The sequence below is a fragment of the Ailuropoda melanoleuca genome, chromosome 1 (assembly GCF_002007445.2).
Source record: "Ailuropoda melanoleuca isolate Jingjing chromosome 1, ASM200744v2, whole genome shotgun sequence".
Classification (NCBI taxonomy): domain Eukaryota; kingdom Metazoa; phylum Chordata; class Mammalia; order Carnivora; family Ursidae; genus Ailuropoda; species Ailuropoda melanoleuca.
The window spans coordinates 89,588,229-89,615,161 of record NC_048218.1 but is presented as its reverse complement, the minus strand read 5'-3'; the positions used below and the strand labels follow the sequence as shown (position 1 = coordinate 89,615,161).

At 37.8% G+C, this 26,933-nt stretch overlaps 1 protein-coding gene across 1 annotated transcript in view; it reads right to left on the bottom strand.

Annotated features, from left to right (window-relative positions):
* Positions 1-26,933, bottom strand: part of SPATA16 (spermatogenesis associated 16) — a 200,799-nt gene that overhangs the window by 73,685 nt on the left and 100,181 nt on the right. Inside the window, exon 4 of the mRNA XM_034672863.1 lies at positions 12,630-12,714. Within this exon, the coding sequence (XP_034528754.1) occupies positions 12,630-12,714 (85 nt within the window). The remainder of the gene's footprint in view (positions 1-12,629; positions 12,715-26,933) is intronic.

Sequence of the window (26,933 nt, the reverse complement as noted above, 5' to 3'; positions counted from 1 at the left end):
ACTCATTTATCAATTATAGGAGGGTGCCTGGGCATTGGCTAAGAGCTATAGATACATTATTCTCTTTACTTGTTAAGGCAACACTGGAAAACAGGCATTATCCCATTTTAAAGATTAGGAAAACTCAGTCTTTATATGATACAATATGCAGTACTTCACATGGTTACTTTGTGACAGAGCTGGGATTCAAGTCACTTCTATCTCAGTCAGAGCCTCTTGCTCTGAGCCATTTATGGTGTGCAGACTCACAAATGAGGTTTATAGCTTCCATAAAGCTTCGGAGGGCAGAAGTGCAATCCTTAGCAGGAAGAAAAATGTTCTAATAGAGCCTTCCAATGAGGGAACTATTCATCCTGGAAGCTAGTAGCTCCATGGCCCTGGTGGTACACAGACCCAAGGAGGGATGATGGTCTATCTGGGGATCCAGTAAAAGGAACTGTGTGCTGTGCCAAAAAATGTCTTTATAGTGCTATAGTCTATTACTCAAAGTTTGTCTTTCNGGATGATGGTCTATCTGGGGATCCAGTAAAAGGAACTGTGTGCTGTGCCAAAAAATGTCTTTATAGTGCTATTACTCAAAGTTTGTCTTTCGTATACTCCTACAGCCGCATAATTTCTTTTCTCCATCAAGTTTCAGCTTTGCCCCAGCAACCAGACACCTCTTCTTCTTTTTTCTTATTTCTCTCATTTGTCTGTAATTATTCTCTTTCAAGCTATCACTCCCTCCTGGAGGACTTTTATTTTTTAGGAGGTAAGAGATTGCAGAAGAATGCTATTATGGGGCAGGTATCCTTCTATATGCAATTTTTCATCATCAAGAGGTCTCAGAAGGGGCATAATTGCCTCTGTGAAAAATGTGATGGACCTGTCCTATATATATACAAGTATTTATTATGTATATACACACACACATTGTATGACAATGGCAAACTACAACTTCAAGTGATATTAGACGAAATGAAATGAAGTACTATCTTTAAGAGACCTGTCACTATACTTCCAAGTTATGTATGTATCTAGTCTCCAATTTTTTCTCTGATTTGTGTTTTATACATGAATGTTAAAGCAAGCCAACCCCCACCTGATGAAGAATAAAGAAAAATGAAGACTTGCCATGGTAATTATGGTGTTTTGCATCTCTTTAGGTTTGGGCTTGAAATAGTCCTCCCAAGGTTTTCTGGGGGCTATTGTTCCTCATAGGCTGTTGACTCCTGGTGTAGATCGCAGTATATAAAATAGCACTTTTGCTGTCTTGGATAGAAATAGGTCAGTTTAACAGTTATTTTAGGATCCTAAAAAAAAAGTAAATCGTGCCACTTGTTGAAGACAGGCATATAAAATGCTGGGGCCTCATTATCTAGAAGAGGGGAGATTAGAAAATATGAAAAAGAAATGAAAAAGAAAATGATTCAACCAGAAACTATAGTACAGGTAAAGCATGCAGTCTTCAAAAATTAGTGAGGAAAATACAATTGTGTTAATTCAAGAAAAGAGGAAAATTCACTTTTAATTGGTGTGGAATGCCATCAAAAAGATGGCTGAATATAAATAAAAACATTAAAAGCTTTGAGCTTCACAGATTATTTTATACTTGGGTGCACACAGCTTAAAAAATTTCATGATTTCATGGAATAGTTATTCTGCATCTCCAGCTGCTAAAAAAAATGACCTCAATTTCTCTGCAAGCCTGTAAATCAATAACCCATACAAATCTATGGGAAATATAAAAGATAACTATAAAAATCTCTAAATTTGGTTTGGATCATAACAATTTTTGATTTTTAGATGCAAACCAAACAAAGAAGGAATCAACATGTTCGCAAATTTAAACTGGAAGGCAAAGTCTCTTAAGTAAACAAAATAACCTCATGACAACTTAGCAAAATAGTGCAGGACTCCTGGGAACCAAATAGCTATCCCTAAATTTGTTCAAGTAAAAGAAGGCCCAAACTGCCTTAAATCCATGAAACCCATATCATTCTCAAATGAGAGAAAATGAAAAGAAATTTAGAGGTTACTTCTTTCTCTGTTAAGGACTGTCAGAAACCCAAAAAGCTTTTTAGGATGGAAAAAGAGAAAAGGAAAAGCTAACTATTGAAATGGTGTGAGTTTCCTCCATTACCCACTGATATTTCTACAGAACCAAACAGACACCATTAAAAAAACATATAAATATATATGATTATATATATATATTTCTGAAGATGAGTACTAGGTAAATATTTTCATAGGTGTGGCTGAGGATTACTTTTCTTATTTGATGTGATGCTCTTATTTTCTAATGAGCTTGAATTTTCAACTAGCATATAGGTGGCTGATATACAAGTGACATATGCTGTCCCCCTGCAGGGCCCATTCTAAGGCACTGTCCCCAAATTCTTTTTTTTTTTTTTTAAAGATTTTATTTACTTATTTGACAGAGAGAGAGAGAGAGCCAGCGAGAGAGGGAACACAAGCAGGGGCAGTGGGAGAGGAAGAAGCAGGCTCTCAGCAGAGGAGCCTGATGTTTGGCTCGATCCCAGAATGCTGGGATCATGCCCTGAGCTGAAGGCAGACATTTAATGCCTGAGCCACCCAGGTTCCCCTGCCCCCAAATTCTTATATGATCTGAATGCCTGGCATTGTTTTCGCAGGGGATAGAGCTGTGGATTTCTCAGTGGCAATTAGGGCTTCAAAAGCGGACAACCTCTGACAAGGTTGCACTCTGACGCAGATTCACACTGAGGTGAGGTAACTGAATATATGACACATTTTTGAAAGAAGGCTGTGGCTCTTGGCTTGTATAGGTGGTGTGAGGAACAGCGACGGCTTGGGGAGAAGAGAGGAAGGGGCGCGTAAAAAGCAACCTTACCTACTTGACAGTCTGGCCAAATCAATGTCACTAAATATATATAATAGTACTGAAATGTACACATGAATTCTTTCCTCCATTCCTCCCTCCTTTGCTTCCTTTCTTCCTTCCTAATGCCTGGGACACCCACAGAACATCAATGGAAGAACTACACTAAACTATACAAACAGAAAATAATGTCACGGTCACTATCTTCTTCACAGGAACACTCAAACTTAGATCAAATACATGCCTCAATTACACCTTTCATTTAAAAGTGAACCTCTCCTACCGGCATACTGCCTCAAATAGCATCAAAGCAAAGTGAAACACAGGCAGCATTTAACAACGCTGGTAACCATGGAAACATATCATTAAAGAATATATAAACAGGAATGAATAATTAGATGAGAAATTCATTTCTACATTTATCTTTTTCCAAGACCCAGGAAAAGAAGCTCTCTTTTACCTATCATCTCAGTTTGGACACTTCCTCTTTTGCCTGTCTTATAACTGAAAAATATGAGAATTCATAAAATGAGAATCTTAATATTGCCTAGCTTAATGGACAAGTCTCTTTGTAGGCAAGTGACTAAAATTGATTGCAATGCCCATTGTTGTCTAGATGTAAAACTGAATGCAGGAAGGAATCCTGAGGCAGCCAGAGAGTTTGCTTTGGGCATGGGAAGTGGGCAGAAAAATCTGACTTACATCATGGTGAGAAGAGGAGAGCAGGTAACCTTTAAAAAGAGGAAGTACAGGCTGCCTCACTTACTAGAGGCTTCTATATCATGGGACTGAGGGGAGAATCTGGGGCTTAGGGATTTTTTCTGTGCAGGTACTCTGACACTCTAACTTTGCGCCTAGCAAAGCGCTAGATAAACTCTATGGTAGGCTAAGTTGGTCATGAATTTAAAAGTTCATAAATGGCCTTAAAAACCATCTAGCTCAGGGTTGTGCGTCAGAATCACTTAGTTAGGGGGCAGTAGACAAAGACAGTTTTTAGAACCTCACCCAACTCTGGGAATCTAATATTTTAAATATTTTCCCAAGTGATTTTGATGCAGTTGGTCACTAGACCAGTGTTTGAGAACCACTGACCTAGGCCAACTTTGTCATCAAACAGTAGCAGAAACTAAAGTCCAGAGCAGTTGTGGTAAACCAGCAGATTGAGTTACTGGTCTCAATTTCCCCCCTCCCTATAACAATATCACATCCATGCCTTCGTCATGGCTTTTCAGTGAACAGAAGAATTTTACCCCGTGTCCTGGGCCTTGACTATATACGGCTTGCTTTGTCTAATGGAATATTAAAAAGCATGGTATGAGCAGAGACTTGAAATGTGCATATATAGTTTTGCTTTCTCTCTTAGAATTCTTCACTTTGCCATAAGATAAACAGACATCAGGTAGCCATTGGTCAAAGGAGGATGAGAGACATGTGTATCATTCTTGAGCTTCTCTGCAACTTGGAGCTAAGCCTCGTCAAGGCCATCCAAGACCAGCTTAGATCAGCCAAATCATGACTGATAAGCCAACCTGCTTATTATTTTGATAAGCCACTGAATTTAAGAGTGATTTGTTACATATCAGGATTGTAGCAGTGGCTGACTAATACAGAAATGAAGTGACCTATTCAAAACTGAATTCTAGCATTGGAACTAGAAGGTACAGCTTGTCAATCTTAGGCCTGACTTCTTTCTACTGCTCTATAGTGTCTGTTTTCTTTTGTTTTCTTTCCTTTCTGAGTTGAGTACATATATCCACTGCCTCCTTAGAGTCCCTCTGCTCAGCCTACATTCCCTATATTCAGAACATTCTGTCACCTTTCCTTATCAGGGCTTACCTTTCCTTCCATCTTGTTCCTTCAGGATTCTGCTTTTATGTTTCCAAAGGGACTAAGAAGTCTCAAAATAATTTTCCCAGTTGTGTTGAGGAGTCACCCGTTAATGAGTTAAACACTTACAGATAAAATTTCTTCGGCATATGATGAGGGATTGATAAGAGACTCAGTGCCAAATGGTGGGAATTTAAGCATGACACATGACAGTTGATAGGAAAAATATTTTTAGGTGAGTGAGTTTGGTGCTTCTAAAATTATATCTAAACTAAATACAATAAAGTTTGGGTTACTTTCAGACACTCCTTGTCCAAATATTTTATAAACTGTATGCCCAATGGGGCCAAACAAATAAATAAATTGACTATAAACAAAGGCCATTAGGAGAAATGCTCATACGGCATTTTTATTTTGTTCCTTTCTGTGGAAACATTTTTCACATGGAAGCAAATCTTTAGAGAGAACACATTTTTCTTCTCCAGAATATGTAGGTGTTTTGTTAAAAATAATAAAAAAAATTTCTGATTCTTTGACCTTACTTTGCCTGTAATTTCATGTTGAAGATTTTATTTTTACTCTGAAGTTGAGATATCATAAATATGTATCATGTAAATGACTAATATTGGGATAATTTTGCAGTATCAAGAAGAAAAACAAAGAACTGGAGTGAAAAAGTTAGTCTCCATTATCGATATAAGGGATCAAATAACATTCAGTGCTAAGTTATCTGTATCATTCTCCGGTTAGGGCAGAGAAATCCATTAGTTTGCTGCTGTCTTGATTGCTGTGTTTGAAAGAAGAAGCTAATAGATAAAACCTTAGAATTTGCATGGAGACGTCATGAGCACAGAAACCCATGAGACAAAAGGCTATTGGAAATCTGTAACCTTTTCCAAATACTCTGATAAATTCCAAACTCAATTAAAGCAACGAGTTGTACACATTTGTGAAATTAAAACAAACACACACATATGTATACACACACACAGAAATACTTGTTGAATTTATATAAACACGTTTGCTTAAAATTTTTTTTTAAAGATTTGATTTATTCATTTGACAGAGATAGAGACAGCCATCGAGAGAGGGAACACAAGCAGGGGGAGTGGGAGAGGAAGAAGCAGGCTCCCAGCGGAGGAGCCTGATGTGGGGCTCGATCCCAGAATGCCAGGATCACGCCCTGAGCCGAAGGCAGACGCTTAACGACTGAGCCACCCAGGCGCCCCGCTTAAATTTGTTTAAATAACAAAAAACTATTCCAAAATATTCTTGACATTATTGGTTCGAGTTTCATGTAAAATAGTATTTAATTTGGTTAATTGAATTTAACAAATATGTATTGAATTCCTATTTGCAATGCATTTCGATAGTACTGTGGAAGAAAAACAGATTGAGAAGAAGTGGTGTCTAATTTAAGTACCAGATGTTTTTCTTGTTAATAAATATTTTGTGCTAGAATAAGTGTTTCTTGAAGACAGGACAATATCTATTTTGTTCACTGCTGTATTTCTAATGCATAGCATAGTGCCTAACACACAGTCACTAATAATTGATCAATAAATTTTTCCTGAATGAGTATGAATGACAAATACAATTTGAAACTAAAGAAGAAAAGTACCCACTAATTTAAGAGTAGTCTGCATACACTGGATTGGAAAGGTTTCACGTTTGAATGACTATAGTGCAGTTTAAGGAGGAACTATATGACATGAACGCTCTGGGTGTTCGTTTTTGCTTTGAGTTTTGGAAGCGACAAATGTCTCCTATTAGGCCCAATACCAAAAAGAAAAAGAGCTGTTGAAAAGAGAAGGAGTACACAAGAGACTTAACCTGTGGTCTGTTGAACCCCTGAATGCCATGCCAGGGCTTTAGGGCCCACACACTGTGCACTGTCTTCCTCAAGCATATGGTAGGGGAAAATCTTTTGCATCTCAGTGCAGCCAGTTCCTGATTTTGTCCTTTGAGAGTAGACTAATTTCACCAAAGAAAAATTGCTTGTTGGTGAGCCCTCTTTGGAAGCCATTTAGGCCATTGATATCTTTAAGATGGTGAACATGCAATGCCAAGTACGAGTGGAATTGGATGGGAAGTCTTGGTGTTCTCTGCACAGATGGAGGATCTGTGAAGTTGGCACTGCCTCAGCCTTTGCTGCTTCCCTAAGGAAAGATGCTCCACATGTCAGGTTTCTACAGGGGCCTGTGTTGGTGTCAACAGCCCCTCCAACAATCCCAAAAGAGGTCTTCCAATTGCCGTGAAAGTCTTCAACTTCCTCAGAGCCAAGAGCTCAAATCAGTGCCTTTTCAGTAGATCTTTGTCAAGATACAAGAACACACCAGGAGGCTCTTTCTTAATAGAGCAGTTTGTTGGAAATTCAGAGAAGAAATTTAGAAGTGATTTAGTTTAATTAATTCTTGAAAATTTTTTAAGAGAAAGGAAAACTCCTTCTTAGAACAGATTGATAGTGAGAAGTTCATTCCAGGGCTAGCTTTATAATGGCTGATATCTTAGTCACATAAATGAAGCAATTCTTTTGATTAAAATGCTGAATTTACTATTAGAGGTGCTGCTGAAAATCTATGAGCTTTTTTCTTTCTTTCTTTCTTTCTTTTTTTTTTTTTGGGTCAAGCTGCTACCCTAAATGAGGTTGCTGGAGTCAAATAACAATATAAGTTTTCTTTTTTTTTTTTTTAAGATTTTATTTATTTATTCGACAGAGAGACAGCCAGCGAGAGAGGGAACACAAGCAGGGGGAGTGGGAGAGGAAGAAGCAGGCTCATAGCAGAGGAGCCTGATGTGGGGGCTCGATCCCATAACGCCGGGATCACGCCCTGAGCCGAAGGCAGACGCTTAACCACTGTGCCACCCAGGTGCCCCAACAATATAAGTTTTTTAATACTGGAGGTGAGACTGAATTACTGGGAGTTTCTAGGGACAAAAATCAACAGACACTTGGCAAATGGCTTTATCTTTTATGAAGGTCACTTTTTGTTCAGATGGCTTTAATATTGAAACAAATTGCTGATATATATAACTTTGATGATATAGACTTAACAAAGATAATCTCATTGACCTGAGAACAAAGGAAGTGATGTAATGTGAATTTTGGTTATTGTTGATGCCTGCCTCTCCATATGAGATCTTGTGAGCTACAGGAGCTCTGATTCCATTTGCTGTTAAAAAAACTTTGTGAATCAGGGTTTTACCTCTTATTGCTATTAAAACGAAACTTTGACATTGATGGGATGTCAAATATATTTCAATTTCTTATTCCAGAAAAGTTGCATAACCTTTCATAAGAGTGATAAAACTATAATTCTTTGTATTCTATGTGTAGGAGTTCCAATGCAATGAGATAAATAGTAAGCACATTCTTTTTGTGTGTATATGTTTATGAGTATTATTTCTAGGTGGATGCTTGTAAATGGAATCAGATTCTCGGTGGGCTTTGTGACTCAAAAAAGAAAGAACGAAATTTTAAAAAGAACAATTAAGGTGAAGAATGAGCTGATCAAGCAGCTTGCCCCTGTTTAGTGGGGCTCCTTTGCACTTGTTTTGTGGGACTTCTGCAGCAAAATTAGCTGTTATCATCTTTTCTCACTCCATTTTGCTGAGCAGTGCAGACCGGAGTTGGCTCTGTTACTCGCACTGCAAGAGAGAAAGCCACACACCAGACAATCCATGTGGCTGACAGCATGGCTGAAAGTGAAGGTGGGAAACCAGGAAAGGGAAACAGGAGTGGAGGTCATGTTTGTTTCCCGATGCTATTAAATCCAGCCCTGGATCTAAGGGGAAGGGGCTTAGGAGGTGGACTCTAGTTTACTGTAAAAATCTTCTTAAAATAATATTATTACTTTAGGAGCAATGTATAAATACAGAGTGGTCACTGCTTCAAAATAGCTAATTCTAAGCCTGATAAGGAATTTTCCATTTTGTTAATTAGCTCAGAATTGTGATGAGGTCTTAAGGTGTTTGAGAAAAGGAGAGTGGCTGATGATAGGAGACTGGGTATCAGGTTGCAGAAGCATGCATGCAAGTACGGCTGTGACAAGTTATTTCCAACCCTCTCTAGCTCTGAAGAGGTGATGCTATTATAGAGTAACATGTGCAAACACTTTTATTCAGAGTGATATATTCCAGTGTGAGCTGTCATGTAGTGCAGGGTTTGATGCCTTTTTTTCTTGCTGGGTTGATGATATGAAAACTGTTCCTAATACAATTGAAAAGTGTTCTTGAGCTTACCAAAGTAAAGGTCTATTCTTTCGTATCCAAGAGTTTTAAGCCAACAATTTGTGAGAGTAGGTGTAGACTGGCTCTCAAATGTTTACATCCCCCAATTTTCCATTTCTGGTTTAAGACCTCTAAGAAGAATAACTGACCAGAGTGATAGGTATTTTACATGGTTGAAAGGAAGATGTACAATAACTTCATCACTTACAAAGGTAGTATTTAAGCCTAAATGGATGTCTAAGAATGTATATGCAGGTACAGTTTCTAGTCTGTGATGTTTGGGGGCATTCATATAGTCAACATTCTTAAATTCAATTGCCATGGTAGATTGGGTGGTAGAGCATCACTGTCTTTAAAGATGGCATGGACTAGGTACTCTCTGGCAACGTCCAAAAGCCCCTTTTGATTAGGACAGAACAGATTTTAAGGAGGAAGATATATACATTTAAATGAAGATCAGGGAGGGGCGCCTGGGTGCCTCAGTCCTTAAGCGTCTGCCTTTGGCTCAGGGCGTGATCCCAGGGTCCTGAGATCGAGCCCCTCATTGGGCTCACTGCTCTGCTGGGAGCCTGCTTCTTCCTCTCCCACTCCCCCTGCTTATGTTCCCTCTCTCACTGGCTCTCTCTCTCTCTGTCAAATAAATAAACAAAATCTTTAAAAAAAAATGAAGATCAGGGAGAGGCAGGCTAGTATAAGGAAGTATGTAACTGGTGAGAATGGTGTGGTGTGCTAATGTTGAGGCTAGTTAGAGGGGTTTAGTTTACAGAATTTATCTGCAGGATGAAATTTCTAATTATGTTACTTCTTTTTATCTTAATATGTGTGACATCATTTTTGGATGTGCTTAAAATATTAGATTTCAGTGTTAAAATGAACTTTAAGAATAGACCTTCTCAAAAACTTTCTGCTAGTCATTTCTTATTTTCTAGTTGAAGTTCCTCTAGAGACTAATTTGCCTTAGGTTAGATAACTATTTGGTGTTAGATCTTGGACTGAATCAGACCCGAATTCCAAACGAGGGCTCTTTTCCAATATGCCAAGTTGCTTCAAATTTAAAAAGGAAAAGAATAACTCAACACCCCAAAAATGAATAATCCAATTAAAAATGGGCAGAAGACATGAATAGACATTTTTCCAAAGAAGACCTACAGATGGCCAACAGACACATGAAAAGATGCTCAACATCGCTTATTGTTAGGAAAACGCAAATCAAAGCTACAATGAGATATCACCTCACACCTGTCAGAATGGCTAAAATCAATAACACGAGAAGCAAAAGGTGTTGGTGAGAATGCGGAAAAAGGGGAACCCTTTTGCACTGTTGGTGGGAATGCAAACTGGTGTAGCCACTGTAGAAAACAATATGGAGTTTCCTCAAAAAATTAAAAATAAAACTGTGCTATGATCCAACAATCACACTAGATACATACTACCCAAAGAATACAAAAATACTGATTCAAAGGGATACATGCACCCCAATGATTATAGCAGCATTATCTACAATAGCCAAATTATGGAAACAGCCCAAGTGTCTGTTGACTGATTAATGGATAAAAAAGAGGTGGTACATATATACAATGGAATATTATTCAGCCATAAAATAATAAAATCTTGCCATTTGCAATGGCATGGATGGAACTAGAGAGTATAATGCCAAGCAAAATAAGTCATTCAGAGAAAGACAAATACCATATGATTTCACTCATATGTGGAATTCAAGAAACAAACAAACAAAGGGAAAAAAAAAAAGAGAGAGGCAAACCAAGAACCATACTCAAATATAGAGAATACACTGATGGTTACCAGAAGGGAGGTGGGTGGGGACATGGGTTAAATAGGTGATGGGGATTAAAAAATCATAAAAAAATAAAGAGAAAAAGAGAATACAAAGCGAAATATGTTTTTCTTATCTTTTATTAATACAGAAGAGTTAAATAATAGTATTTGTTTTCCTCCTTTTTGTATAGCAAACATGCATGTATTGGTAAGTGGAGATTATTTTCCTACTTTGAGGTAAATAAAAATGGGGATATTAGTGTTATTTGAAAGCTAAAGGAAAGAGAAAAAAATTATTTACAGTAAATCTTAACCAGTTGCACCGACACTGGATCTATTTTTTCCTAGTGTGATGTAGAAAACACAGTAAATACTCAATATTTATTTGTTTAGTGAATGAATAAATTAAATCAAACAATCATTTGGGACCTATTATATGCCAAGCTTGCTGAATGTTATATCTGATCCTTGAGATTCAATTCCTTTCCCACTTCTCTCCAAAAGCTTCTGAAATCCTTTAATAAAATGTCTTCTTCCTTTATTGTATCTGTAGCTCATATTAGTTGCTTATATTTTTACATCTATCAATTCTTTACAACTATTTAACTACATAACTATAAGTGACTGCTACTATTTCGCATGTTCCAGATTCCCTTCATCAAGTTAATAAATTTTTTTGAGATTAAAATTTTGTTCACTAGAAGGTCAATTTTTTTTTCAGATAATCACAGGTCTCAAGTATAGTAGGACTAATGTAAACATTTATTTTTTATTGTAGGTAAATTAAGCTCCAAATATTTAGATGGAACCATATAAGTTATTGAGCTTTTTATATGATAAACTTAGCACTTTACTGTCTAATAAAGATAACACATGATATAAAGACAGAAAACTGGGGGCCAAGGCACAGTAGTGAAAATATGGGAAAAATCAGGAAGCATCAAAAGATTATTGATGGTTATTTATCAGTTTCATATTTGTGTTTTAGCAGATCTTATTCTAGTTGGTTTGAAAGGTTCATATTAAATTAAATTAAATCATCTTGAAGCATGAGGAATAAAAGGCCCCACACAGTCCGGAGAGGAGAAGATATGGAGGCACTTGGCTTTTGTAATTTATTTTCAAATATTTGAAAAAAATTTCATTTGGAAATGGGTTTCCTTTTGGTCCATGTTGCCCTACTGGGAACCACTGGATTGAAGTTCTAAGGTAGTAGAAATTTACTTTACGTGCAGAAAACAGTTTAATAATTCGCAAATTGGATGTTGTTTCTTGGAGTTAAATGAGCTTTTCATTTTGGATCTATTTCAGCAGAAAGTTATTGACAATTTGCTGAGAGCAGATAGGAAATGAATAGACTTGTGTATTGTGAAGGAGAGTGAACCAGTAAATTCTAAATTCTCTTTGTAATTCTAAGAAATTGTGATTCTCTTATTGAGATCTAATTGACCTTTGATATGACTTATTGCTGCCATTTTGAATAATAAATGAGAAAAAAACATCTGCAGTTTGTTTTAGTTAGGTGTTCCAAACACTAAATATTACCCAACAAATACAACTGATCTTTGCATTCTTTCTTTATATGTAATTAGTATTACTTCTAGCGTATGCTTTTACAGGTCTTAGATCAAGAAGAATCTATGAAAATACAATGTTTGTATTTTAAAGGACCATGTCATTATAGCAGCACGCTTGGGAAAATAGTTCCTGGGATGTCTAAAATTTATATTGGGTTGTAAAACTGAAGTATGGCCCAAGGGTTAACAATCTTGAATTCTGCCCTTAAAATTAGTCACAGAAAATCTACTTCGTTATAGATACATTATTACTGAGTAGTGTCCTTCTGATTGATATGGCCAGAGCTACCTTTTTCAGCAGTCTTTTAAGCACCAATCCTTCATTTTGGTTCTAAAAATGAGATGGACTCCTCCTCCCTCATTGGGACATCAATTTTTACCTGCCAATACAGTTTGATGAGCTTGCTTATACACTGTTCACTTCCTCCACAGAGCCAGAACATGTAGTCAGCAATCATGGCACTCCTAAGACAAGGACAATTAAAAACAAAACAAAACACAAGTTTATAGGGCAGAAGGAAAACCATAACAGGTAGTATATGTATATACTGAGGAAGAAGATTTTGTAATATATAAATTTGACTAGTTTAATACTAAGCAAAGCCCAGGCACATTTTAGACTGTAGAAAGTAGGGTTGTTTTTGTTTTGTTGTTTTTCTTTTAATCTAAACTAAAACTCTAAGACAGGCAGCCAGCCATTTGTCTTCTAGAAGTTTTTTTCTGCTTGTACAGTGTAAGAATACTTAAAGACTATGAAGGAATGCGTTGTTCTGGTTGGCCCTTATTAAGCTTCAGAACATTTATAGAGCAACACATATTTTATGGACTCTAAAATGCCTTCAAACCTAGCATAGCATATAGAGCTAACTATCGTACTGCTATTTAAGCATATCTGACTTTACCTGAATTAAAGGTTATTCACCTCTGATTAAATTGGCCTCCTTAAAAGTAAAAATAAAAAATTTCCAATTCAACAAACACTCCCCTCCCCCAATTTCTGTGTTTAATTGAATTGGTTTTAGTATCTAGTGTGTACAACCACTGAATTAGTCTTATTAAGCTGAGAGGATATTAAAAACTATTGTGCAACTGTTATTAATTCATTGCTTACCATCCTTTGGAAAAACAGTTTACTTTTATGACTGTTTCTGCTAGGCCTCTCTATTTCCTTTCTCCAGAGATTCCAAATCCAATTAAATGTGACTAGAAGTAATTCCAAATTGTCACGTTAGCCAATTAAACATATAATAATCCTGTGTATCTAATCACTAGTACCAAAAGTTTATTTAAGTAGAGCTATCACGGTGTACCCCTGAATGTTTTTCTTATCTTTGCCTGCAGTTACGTGTTGTTTCTTGACATCATTGTAAATTGAATTAGAAATTTTCCTTCCCTAAATATAGGTTGTCTAAGGCACAACAGCTATAAACTTACTATGGTATTCTGTTGGAAGAATTAAAATGTTTAGGTTCTTGCTCAGGACAGACAAAAATTAGGACTTTAAAAAATAACAATGGAAAAAAATACCACCATTTGGAGGGTTATTCAGCTCAACATATTTTTTTACACATGTGGTATTGGAAAAGAGCTGTCCACTGACATTTCAAAATAAATGACAATAATTTAGGAATAACAAATCCTTTAAGAACCCTTTTATGTTTTTCAAAGCCCTAGTTTACTGATAAGATAAAGTGAGCTAGGAAGTTTTGATGTTGTGTGAATACGTAAGAAGTAGAAAAAAGTTACAAAAATTACAGACAAGAGGGGACAAAAGTGAATATCAAAATTTGCACTTGATAGAAACACTTGGAAAAATTTTCCTCTCATGACTACCTAAATAGGAAGTCTACTTAGGTACCTGTCACCTAATAGAAATTCGTTTAATAAATTCTGAATTTAGGAAATCAATGAAAAATGTAAAATATCTCACTCTCAAAGACAGCAGATACATATTTATAGAAGTTGGGTACTCTTAGGTGACGACTCGATTCTGCACTCTGATTCCTCCTTCCGTTACCATTTGGATATGTAGATATATGGCTCAACAAACATTGTCTAATGAGAGGACCAGCCATTAGTTAAACCAGCGGTGGGTAAAATTTTCTTGTAAAGGGTCAGATAGTAAATATTTTAGGCTTTGTGGGCCATGTGGTAACTTTGCCTTGTGGAATGACCTATGGACAATAAGTAGACCAATGAGTGGGGTTGTGTCCCATAAGACTTTATTTCCGAAAATATACGGTACCCTGGATTTGGTATAGTTTGCCTAACTCTAAGATAAATTAGGAGGTTGAGCAACAGGTGGCAAGCATTGATATAATCATCAGTCAACAGTTAGGTATCAGCTTCTATATATTCTGGCCACAGTCTCCCTTAAATATTTTTCTCTTTGGGGACAACGTTTACATTGTACTAAGATTATTGTGCAGCGTTCAAGAAAGAAACTTTACAATTTTGAAACATGCAACAAATGTAAAAGATGATCCTGGATCATAAGCACAGTGGCTTGAGTAAAGTAAAAGCTAAATTGATAGTTTCTATCATGTTAGTGATTGTCATTCTTAGATTGGAACAATGCTGAGAGAAAAAGAGAGACCATGACAGTGGGTTTCTAGAGCTTTCCTGCATTTTTAATGCTTTTGGTGGTTTGGTTTCGAGTTCACCATTGTAAAACCAGAAGTTTTTGTATTTTTATTATTCTTTTCTAAAAGTTGCTCTTTCTGTAATGATGTTTTGTCAAATTGCTACATTCTTAAATATGATTTTATTACACCTGGGGGCTCAAGTCTTTTTCCAAAGGAACATATCTCCAAATTTATATTGAAACAAGTGAAGAATTAAGATTCATTGAAATTTATCACTTGACCTTAGCAAAGCACAATTACTATAATAGTAAAAAGATACTAGTATTAAATTACAAAGTATGGTTTCAGAAATCTACGTTTGTTAATATATTTTTCATAAGTATAGCTTATTTCTCTTAATGTTAGAACACAATTTATATTGTAGTTGCTTCAACCCCATTTTCTTCCCAGTGGAAGTGGCAGTTATGTTTTCACCAGCCATCTCCCTTTGTCTGCTTCCCTATCACAGCTCTGCCCTACAGCTTAGCCCTTATAAATCAGTATAAAATTCAGTGGAAGAACATGAAAAGAGCATGGAAAAAAAATTATACCATGCACTATTTGTGAGGCAAGAGACAGGGGTTTTTCATCATGCTGAATTTATAAAGGGCAAAGATAATTAATTAATCAACTTAGAGCATCTTCAAGGAGTCAAGTACCTTGTGGGATCCTGGTTCTGGCCGACTCACCTGATGACCTGAATATAAACAGTGGCCATCATTCTTCCTACTTCCCTTTAGGTATCTCTGTTTGCCTTTAGACCAATCTCCTGGAGGCTAGTCAGTGTGATTCAATGTTGCTTCTAAATGTCTTTGCTTCATTGTCACTGTTCCATTCAACTTACTTTCATTAATCTACTGCATATTGTAGCTGCACAGGGACTGGAGGATCACGTGAGTCAGCCCCTTTTAAGTGACGGTGGGTGGCTTCATATCTGTCCCTTTTGAGCCTTTACTAGTGCTGAGCACCAGGTTAGGCGTTTTACATAGCAGAGTGTGAACGCGATCCGCTCACCCACCCACAACTTCCGCATCAGATCTCATCCTACCCATGGAACCGCTCCAGTAATTCATTCTCTCTCTCTCTCTCATTTCTTTTCTTTTTCATTTTCTTCTTTTCTCCTGGAGCTCTTCTACCAGCACACAGAAATGCTATCGTTTCTGCCATCTTAAAACAAAACATCCCCAAAGCCTCTCTTGATCCGCTTCCTTTCCAGTTGTCATCTTAATTCTTTCCTTCTACACAAACAACAAACAAACAACAAACCCGCAGAAACTCCTTGAAAAAGCTGTGTGCACTCCCTACCGCTGGTTTCTCTCTTCCTGCTGTCTTCTAACTCACTCCAGCAAGGCTCTCATTCCTACTACTTCACTGAATCTGCTCTTGTCAATGCTACTAATGGCTTCCATGCTGCTAAAACAATGGTGCAATTCTCAGTCTTCATCTTGCATGCACTCTCAGGTGCAAGTGATGCAACTGCTTGTTCCCTCTTCCAGTTTATATTTTCCCACTTGGGTTCCACAACTCTGCTCTTTCTGGTTTCCCTCTATCTTACTGGTTGCTCTTTTCAGTCTCCTTTTCTGGTATCTTCTCATCTCCCTGGATTTCTACCATAAGGGCACAAAGCTTGGACCCCTTCTCTTTCTTTCTATATGCAATCCCTTGGGGATCTCACCAGTTTTGTGGCTTTAAATACAGTCTGTGGTTTGACAAACCTTACATTTTTATCCTGAACTTAAATCTCTTTTTTGATCTCGAGACTTGTAGAAATTTTCTTCTTCACATTTCTACTTGGATACCCAATAGGTATTCCAAACTTAACATTTCTATACCTGAGACTCTAACCCTCCTTACTTTCCCTTCCCCAAGCTCTAATAGTCTTTCACCATCCATCCAGTTTCTCAGGCAAAAAAAATTAAAATTAGTGCTCCTGAGCAGATCACTACTGTGTTTAAAACTGCAAAGGCTGCTTATCTCACTCATAATAAAAACCAGTTTTTAAAATGGCATTTGAGCCCCCTGTCACCTGGTCTCTGATCTCGTTTCCGATTTACTCTGCTCCAGACAAGCTGTCTACTCTGCAGTTGCTCAAAAAGAACAGGTACGCTATTGCCTCTGGGATTTTCTTTCTGGGATATTCTTTCTCTAGACAACCCGCTGACTTTCTTGTTCATCAACTTTAGGTTTTTATCAGATGTTATTTTCTCAGTGAGGACTACTCTGACCATATTGCAATACCATCCATACCAAAGCCTAAAATATTTACTCTCTGGGTCTTTCCTGGAATGCAAGCTTCCTGAGGGCCCAGAGTTTTGTCTGTTTTATTCACTGCTCTATCCCCAGTGCCTAGAACAGTGTTGGTGTGGTAGTCACACAATAAATATTTGTTGAATTTATGACCACACATTCTCTAATTTTTTTAAGTAAAAAAAAAATTAAATTCTTGTTACAAAAACCTGAGGGCTATAAAGTTATGTAGCTTACTAAGATTCTACCAGAAGGAGTCTGGCCCTGGATTACCTCACTGCTCATATATAAAAATGCTTTTGTTCTGGAGGTGGCATGGGAATGGAATGACAGGGTGGGCTTGCCCAGTGTAAAATCCAACATTTAGCTCACATGAGAGTTTAGTAAATGCTAATGGATGCTGATGTAATTTTTACATAAACTAGAGGAAAGGTACCAGGAAGCACATTAGCCTATTGTGTTGTATCGAAAATTATTTTCTAACGTGATGTCTTCAGTCATGTGTCAACAACTGTGGTTTCCCTGCAAGCATACTATACTTTTCTTTTGATATGATATTTGAGGTCATTTTAGAAAAGTATTTCTGAAGTCACATTTAATTTACTTAATACATCTGTTAAGTGTAAAAGGGTCAAAATCTGGCTTTTAAATATATATGTATCTAAAATAAAAGATTTTTGTGTCATAACTCAGCTTATCCTGAATCAAATCCCATTCCTACAGAACAGCAAATACACAATACAAGAATTTGAACATCTTATTACAAGCTAGGTACCAGCTTTGCTTTTCAGATTAATACCATACAAGGATCACAATGTCTAAGCATTTTCGTGCCAGGTGATTTTACATATTGATTATTTCTAAACAGACTGTGCAGTTCTAAGGTTATGAGAGTATACTATTGGTGATTCTCAAGACCTACGTTCATATTCACAATCTGTAACATTTCTACTCAGCGTGGCCACTTGGTGGTGTAAAACAATAAGATATGGGTAAACAAAAGAAAATCACAGCACACAATCAGCTGTGTGTTCTCATAGAGATGACTGGCTGGAACCTTGAAAAGTCATTCGTTCATCACCTTCCCTTTAGGCAGGATCACACTTAAACCTTTCAAATGAGACTGATGAGAATCTATTCGGTTTTAAAGACCTCCACAGAAGGACATTGCTTTGTTTTCCTCACTGATTCCTTAGTTTCACAGCCATAAATAGCATCTTCTGCAGTTTGTCTGCTGGTTTCGGTTCTTCCTCCAGTGTTAATGCAACCTAACTAGACCTCATCCTCTGAATAGCGGTTCTATGTATCCTCAGAAAAATTTATTAATCTCTCTTCCCTAGGTTAATTAATTAATTCCAGTTGTTTTAATCTTTCTCCATGGGTCCCCTTTGCTTGACATTAGTCAGTTTCGTGATTGTCTTTTCAACTTGTTTTAAGTTCCTCCTGTTCTTTCTTTCATCTACACTGGGAAACTGACTTCTCTCAAGAGACTAAGGATAATCTTATGGTGTTTGTATGCAGCTATTTCATTTATGTAACTGGTATAGATACTTCTTAGAAGTGTGTCTATTAGATAGTTCTAACTAAAGAATCCTTCCCTATTATCAACATACTTAGGAGGTTGTTTCCTTTCTCCTGTACTAAAAAAACTAAAGAACATATGTATAGATAGGCATGCTATTAATTTAGATTGATTAATATTGATTAAAATGTATATTCCTTTTGAATACAAATATACACTAATATTGAAGAGATTATATTCTGATTAGGAGGAGAACCAAACTATCAAATCCACTCAAGCAAGCAAACACACATGCATACACACACACACACACACACACACACACACACACACACACACACACACAAACACACACATGAAGCTTCCCTTTGCAGGCTCATGTATTTTCCACAGCAATCAGCCATAGTGATCTTTAAGAACTGTGTAATTATAAAATACCTCAAATAGAATCCAACCTCCTTCTGTAGTCTACTACCCTTGTGATAGGCTGCCCTTGTTTTCTTCTTCAACGACATACTCTATCACCCTCTAGTCAAGTGTGGCTTATTCAGTTGCTCAAAGCAAATATGAATTTTCCTGCCTTGTGGCATTTGTGTATTAGGTTCCTCCTACCTGGAATCTATTCCTTCCATTTTTAAAAAAGATTTTATTTAATTATTTATCAGAGAGGAAGAGAGCACAGGCAGAGGGAGAAGCCGGCAGAGGGAGAAGCAGGCTCCCCACTGAGCAGGTAGCCTGATGAGGGCCTTGATCCCAGGACCCTGGAACCATGACCTGAGCTGAAGGGAGATGGTCAACCAACTGAGCCACCCAGTCATCCCTATTCTTTCCATTTTTTTACCTGGGTGCTTCTTCTATGTTAGCTTAAACATTGGTGACTTCTTCAACGAGGCCTTCTCTGACCACTCTGTGTAAATAAGTTCTGCTTTACCACCCCTCAACCACAACCTTCTTCCTGGATAAGTCTCACATTTTGTAATTACTGGTTAGTTTACCTATTACCTTCTTTTCCTAGACTTGTACTGACCAATATGGTAACCACCAACCATATGTGGCTATTTATATTTAAAAGAATTAAAATTTAAATTTAAAATCTCATTCTCAGGTATGTAAGGCACATTTCAGGTGCTCAATAGCCACACATGGCTAGTGGCTACTATGTTGACTGACACAGAACATCTCCATCAAAACTGGGAGTTTAGTGACAACACTGCTGTGGACTGTAAGCCATGGTGCCTGCCATTACAGTGCCTCATACAATACCTGGTAAATAGCAGGTGCTTGTGATGGTTGGTCGATTTTATGTGTCAACTGAACCACAGGGTGCCCAGATGTTTGATTGAACATGATGTCTGTGAGAATGTTTCTGGCTGAGATTAACATTTGAATCTGTACACTGAGTAAAGTAGATTGTCCTCCCTGATGTGGGTGTGGCTCGTCTAATCCATTGAAGGCCAGAATAGAACAAAGAGACTGAGTAAGGAAGAATTTGCTTGATTTTTTTTTTTAAAGATTTTATTTATTTATTTGACAGAGAGAGAGACAGCCAGTGAGAGAGGGAACACAAGCAGGGGGAGTGGGAGAGGAAGAAGCAGGCTCCCAGTGCAGCGGGGAGCCTGATGTGGGGCTTGATCCCAGGACTCTGGGATCATGCCCTGAGCTGAAGGTAGACACTTAACGACTGAGCCACCCAGGCACCCCAGAATTTGCTTTCTGATTGTTGTTGATTTGGGACATCAGTCTTCAATTGCCTTTGGACTTGAACTTGAATTAGAACTCCCACTATTAGCTCCCCAGGTTCTTGGGCCTTTGGCCTCAGACTGGAACCAAACCTCTGGCTTTCCTGAATCTCCAGCTTGCCAAACTACAGATTTTAGGACTTCTCAGGCTCCATAATTGCATGAGACAATTCCCTATATTTATACCCCCTCTTGGTTCTGTTTCTCTGACAAATACAGTGCTCAGTAATTGATATCAGCTTTCGTTTGCACTTTGCTCTGGTTACCCTCCCCCATCCCAGTGCCCCAGTCACCCCTCCCCCCATCCCAGTGCCCCAATTACCCCTGCCCCGTCCCAGTGCCCCAGTCACCCCTCTCCCATCCCAGTGCCCAGTCACCCCTCCCCCATCCCAGTGCCCCAGTCACTTGGTTTTCATCAGGAGGCTCAGCCCTTATGCTGTTCTGAGTGCACGTATGTCAGAGGTTGAGGAGCACTGAAGAAGTTATACTTTGGTCTCTCTGCCTTCGTAACTAGTCTGCCTCTGTGCCTAACTGCTTAGTTCTAATAGCTGAAAGTTGTCCCTGACACCAAGTCTTTACCTTTTGCAGACCAAATCTAGTTAATGTGTTTCTGCCTTGACTGTAACTCCAGATTTTGATTCTACTGGGGTTCTAGCCATGCTTGCTACTGCAAGATTGCCCAGCAATGGATAGTAGTTGTTTTTGGAGTTCACTGCCTGCCTCTAGTCTGGAATTTCTGTCTCTAAATTCCTTAAATTCTCAATTGATAACAACAAAAAACAATAATAGTATTACTGTTGTTATTTGTAACAGCAATCAATATTTATAGAGTGTTTACCATACACATAGTAAGTGCTTTTACATTTCATTTAATTCTTGAGACCAAGCTATGAAATGAGGAAAGGGAGGTTCCTTAAATTGAGGAGGCTAATTTCCAAAAAGTTGACAGCAGGGTCAGGATTCAATCAGATATATTTGTCATCAAATGTTGGTCTCTTAACCATGGTTCTGTACTACTTCCATGCTGTCATTCTTTTTCTGTGCATCTTTTACAAGACTCTATTATCTTTTGTTGGACTTCCCTGATGCTAATTTCTTGCCAACCTGTTGACCACTGGTACACTCTATAAAAACCATATTCTTGTGGTTAATTAAGTGTGTGTGTGTGTGTGGGGTGGTTATTATTGCCTATCAATGCCTGGTCCTCCCCCCCATTGTCGTCCCATGCTTGTCTCACTAGCAGTCATGTCTTCATGTTAGTTCTGGCTTATTAATCTGACATAGTCAACTTCCCTTTCCTGGCAATGTCAAGAGATGTGTTATTACTTTTATAGAAAATATATGTCTGGTTGAGAAGGTCTAGATGAATGGAACTCATCTCAGATTATATATGAATGTTTGATATTGATTTTGGGTTTTTTTCTGTGTGAAACACCCAAATATGGTTATCAATATTATCAGCAAATGTTTATTATGTTTATTACAATAGGCAAGGTTGGGAATAATGGTAACATGGAAATGTATGAAGACAATATACTGACCTTTATGAGATGCCAAGTTAACTATTGATATGACAATATTTGAAAAGAGTAATCAAAATATAAGACAGTTTTATAGCCATAAAGAACTATGCAAATGTTAAGTATGTAATGTTAACTAAGAAGTTCAGAGCAGGAAAACGGGAAATGATTACTCTTGGCTATAATGGACTGATTCAGCCCTGAGGCCTGAGGAATGGCTAGAACTATTTTAAAGTGATGATGAAGAAAAGGGAGGTTTTGTTTTTGTTTTTTGTTTGTTTGTTTTTTGTTTTCCAGAGACATATCACATGCAAGGGCTTTGAAGGTAGAAAATATAATATAGGATCTGGGGAGAAACAGAGGTTCTGTGTAACAGAAGAAAGGGAAGAAATACCAGAAAATTATGTTTCAGACAGGTTATGATAGGCCTTGGATTCCAGGCAGAAGAATTTGAATTTTTGTTTTATAGATGTTGGGGAACAACCGAAGGGTTTTTGGCAGGGAGAATAACATGAACACTTCTAGTTCAAAAACCTCAGTCACTGCTGGTTTTCGATTCTATGATGAGGAGGACATCTTATCCAGCCAAGGCCTCTAAGAATTGTGTTTATGAGGGACAATGACAGCCGGTGGCCATATTGGGAGCATTCCTGGGGTGTCTCCTTTTATATGGGTTTAAAAGCAGTGTCTCTTGACATCTGGATCCACTTACTTTCCAGGATGAAGAAGATGGTCTGGGGAACCAGGGTCCTGATATGGTCATATGGATATAAAAAGGGGTCTGAGTACATGTTTTTATTAGATTCATATTTCCATACTTCATGAATTCTTTTATTCCACAAAGATGGAGATTCTAAGATGAGTCTGCTACTTCCTATCATTAGGGTCTAATGGAGATGCAAACATATACAGATAATTATATCGCAATGAGTAAAATGGAATAACTGACATATACACTAATCCAGTTGAGAGGGTTGGTGTATTACGGAGGGGGACCTAGAGGAGATAAAAGCCTGGATCAGCCTACAATGCTGAGCAGGAGTTAGCCAAATGAAGGGAGAGTGAGACCAGGAAGGTCATCCTAGGTATTGGGTACAACTTGAACGCACGTTCAGAAGTTAGAAGTAGGAGGATGAGTGGGATCATTCACCCCTAACAGGAGCAGCTTTCTGAATTTAGAGCAGGCAAGAAGGCATGGAGAAGGCAAAAAAGAGCATGGATTTCATCCTGTGGATTTTAAATACAGAATGACATGGAAGTTCTATGGTTTAGAGAGAGAATCATGTCAACTCTGAAAAGGATGCATTTGAGGGTGAGAAGACTGGAAGTGAGAGGTCACTGTTCAGAGTTCTGAGAGACAATGGATGAGCCTTAACTAGGCAGCTACTGCAGGCAAATGGGAAACTGAAATATTGGCACCATTCCTTAGAGCAAAGTCAAATGACAAAGGCGAGTGAGAAGGAATTTGAGTCCTTAAATACGGTGATGTTCCAGGCCCTGTGGTGACCTGGTGTCAGACACTAGGGGCTGTTCCTATAGAGGCATATCCTACTAATCTTGTGAGAATGAAAAACCTAAAGACGAATTCTTTCCTTTTCCAGATGAATGGAAAGTATCTGATTCTCAAGAAAATCATAAATAATGATAAAACAGTAATGGGCTTGGCCTGAAGCCAATAGTATAACTCTTGGGTAGAGACTGACTGGTATCACAAACTGGCATCAACTTAAGTAATGTGCTGCCCTGACTCCCTGAAAAGCGTTGATGGAGCCCGATAAATCTGAGAAGTTTTCTTGGTGCTCATTCTTGAAGGATTCTTTCCAGAGCATTCCTTTAGGGAATGTTCCTGCCTGTGAGCTGTCTCCAGTCTCACCCTAACCCAGGTCACTTTCCCATGACCAAGAAGAACTGAACCCCCATCCTTGGAACATTTCTTCACCAGCAGAGGGCGCCCTCACCTTTTGGTATTTGTGAACATTCAGACCGTGTTTCTCTAATCTCGAATAGGATTACAAAGTTTTATCCAACTTTTTGTGGGATCAAAGGAAGAGGCAGAATTAGAAAAAAAAAAAAAAACAACAAAAACAAGACGTATCATCTTAGGTCATCCTGAAAAGGGGCAAAAGCTAGAGGAGAGCCTGGCTGTACAAAACCAGGCAATCCTGAATCTAATCTTGCTTTCAGTAGTTCATACCAGCAGTTTCTGAAGCCAATATAAAATGTAAAACAGTTGGAAAGAAGAGTATACAGAGCAGAAAATAAACCTATTCACAGCAGAGGAACAGCTTTTAGTGAAAGTAGCCAGAACTAACTCTTGTTAGTCCCTAGAAGTAAGGAAGAATTACAGTCTTACTGCTTGCCATTCTCTCTCTCCTTCTCTGCCTGGGTAGGAAAGAGTCTCAGAATATACAGAGATTATACAGTCTGATAAACCATCCTGATTACTTAGCATCTTGTGTAACTGGACCGCAATCATAAACTCTGCTGACTCTTTCTTGAGAGCCAGAAACTTATAGGTAAAGACGGAGAAAGTGAGGAAAAGAGTGATCAGCAGGCATAGGCAGATTTCAGTACGGTAGGGTGGTGTTTTGAAACTTGTAATTAATTTTCCAGTTGAATCATAGTATACATACACTCTGGTGAGGTTTTCCAGGCAGCCTACAGACACCCATTCAAACCAATTTACTGTATATATTTAACAGCTATGCAATGTTTTACTAATAAAATAAGACCAAATGAAAGAGTAAAGTAACTAACACATCTGAATTTTTAACTGAATAGAAGTAGGTTTCATTTTCAGTGTTTCCCAAGAGTGATCACTCTTGGCAATTTTAGGCGGTTACATCTGTTTTGTGTGGGTCTGTGCTGTGCATCGCGGGAGGGCCCGCGTCTCCAGGCACCACATTTTACCTGCCCATATGGCTTGCCAGTTACTTTGACAACCCAAACACACTCACCCCCTTCCCGCGACATGGAGAGGGTCTGAAAACCACTCGGAGAGGTTTATTGAGATTCTGAAAGCGAATCACAGGTACTTCAAAGGTTGATTGGGCAGATTTTAAAGTGTGTTTTGGTTTTTTTTTTTAGGTTGAGTTTTATTTACTTCATAATATTTCTTAGCTGAGACCATTTTATCAAGAGCATTTTCCTCATCAGGCCTGAACAGGATAACATGACAAACCAAAAGAAAACTGCTGGAAGTTTCTATTCAGTTAAAAATTCAGGTGTATTAAATCACTTTACTCTGTTTGCTTTAATTTTATTAGTAAAACATTACATAATTGTTAAATGTACATCTGTTTAGTAAATTGTAGTTTAAATGGGTGTCTGTAGGCTGCCTTGAAAGCCTTACCACAGCGTCTGTGTACTTTGGTTCTAATGGAAAATGGATTCCAATGTTGGAAGACTATGTATATCTTAGATAAGTTCCCTGAGGTTTAATAAACTAAGCACCAAGTAGGGAGAAGGAAAAGGAAAGGGGGGAGCATTGTTTGCATGATCCTATGTAAAGGCTGAACCCAGGCCATGGAGCCATGCTTCTTACTCTTTTATAACTTGCTTAACCTAAAACAAGTCCCTTAATCCTAACAATCTACGGTCCATCCCTAAAATGGAGATTATTTAAATAATACCTATATTCTGGAGTTCTGTATGTGTGTGTGTGGACATAATAATATATGTAAAACAATTTGAAATCTATGAAATAATCTACAAATGTCAGATTGATACTCTTATTATTAACATTATTGTTGCCAACCTGAGGGCGAATGTAGGGGATGGTGAGGGTTGGAAGTTGAGTCAGATACTCCCAACTCAGGCAAACTTGGTTCCTGTACTGAAAAGATAGGAGTGGTTTGAAAGAAGGTCAGAATAAGTTGGATATAAGCAGGAAGAGAGCCACAGTAGACCTGGGGAATGTCCTCATAATAATATGGTCAAAATTATTACATGGGATACTTCACACTTAAATAGATCTTTGAAACAATTTATATGTAGCATTCTCAATTTAAGCCAAATAGGAAAACCACCAACAAGACACCATCACCACCACCACCATTAACAACAAAACCTTTTGTGAAAATCCCATGAAGATACAATAAAGAGTCTGTTCTCCAAATGTTAATAGCTCACTGGTGGAGGGCTGGCTCACTCTTCCAAGATAGCAAAGGGCTATAAAAATAACATGTAAGCATTTGCTGATTTTGTGAGTGATATATATTGGACATTTGGCAAAATTATGATGTATTCAGATTTGCTTTTCACACTTTTCTAGACCTCTTTAAATAGTCCATGCCTCTGTTGTGGCATCTCTTTTCTTATTTTCCAATGTAGTCTGTCCGTGTTCTGGCCACTAGAGATCCTCAACAGTAAAACCCACCTTCACCTGGTCTCAACTCACCGTTACAGGATTCAACTTCTCCCTTTCTCAATATTCCTTAATTCAAGCATATTCATTCTGCTTTTAATCTAGGGATAAATAGGCAAATTGAAAGGCATCAAAAAATCCTCTGTCCCAGAAATGTTTCTCTCGATGACTTGAAGTATCATAAAATGACGCCTTAGTCTCTTCTTTAGGTTGAAAGATTAAATGGCATTGCATGTTTATGTTTTCTCTGAAGGTGAAGGCGTTTTCATTCATTAATAACTTGTAATAAGTTATTTTCATCAGATTAATAGAAGGCAATACAGCACAGGTGTTAAGAATACAGACACAGGCAGTGGATTGCCTTTATTTGAATCCCAGGGCTGTCGTTTGCTATCTGTATGAGTTTGGACAAGTTATTTAACTTATCTTTGCCTTAGTTTCCTCATATTACCATGCAGATAATAATAGTTGCCAACCTCACAGGATTGTCAGAAGGATTAAATGTTTTACTATATGTAACGTACACAGAACAATAGAGCACATGAGTACTTGGGAAGCACTCAGTAAGTCTTAGCTTCCAAATTATTATTCTGCCCAAGTATTAACACTGATATTTAGGAAAATGAAATACACATTGCTTCATTGAAAATCTTGTATCCAAACAGG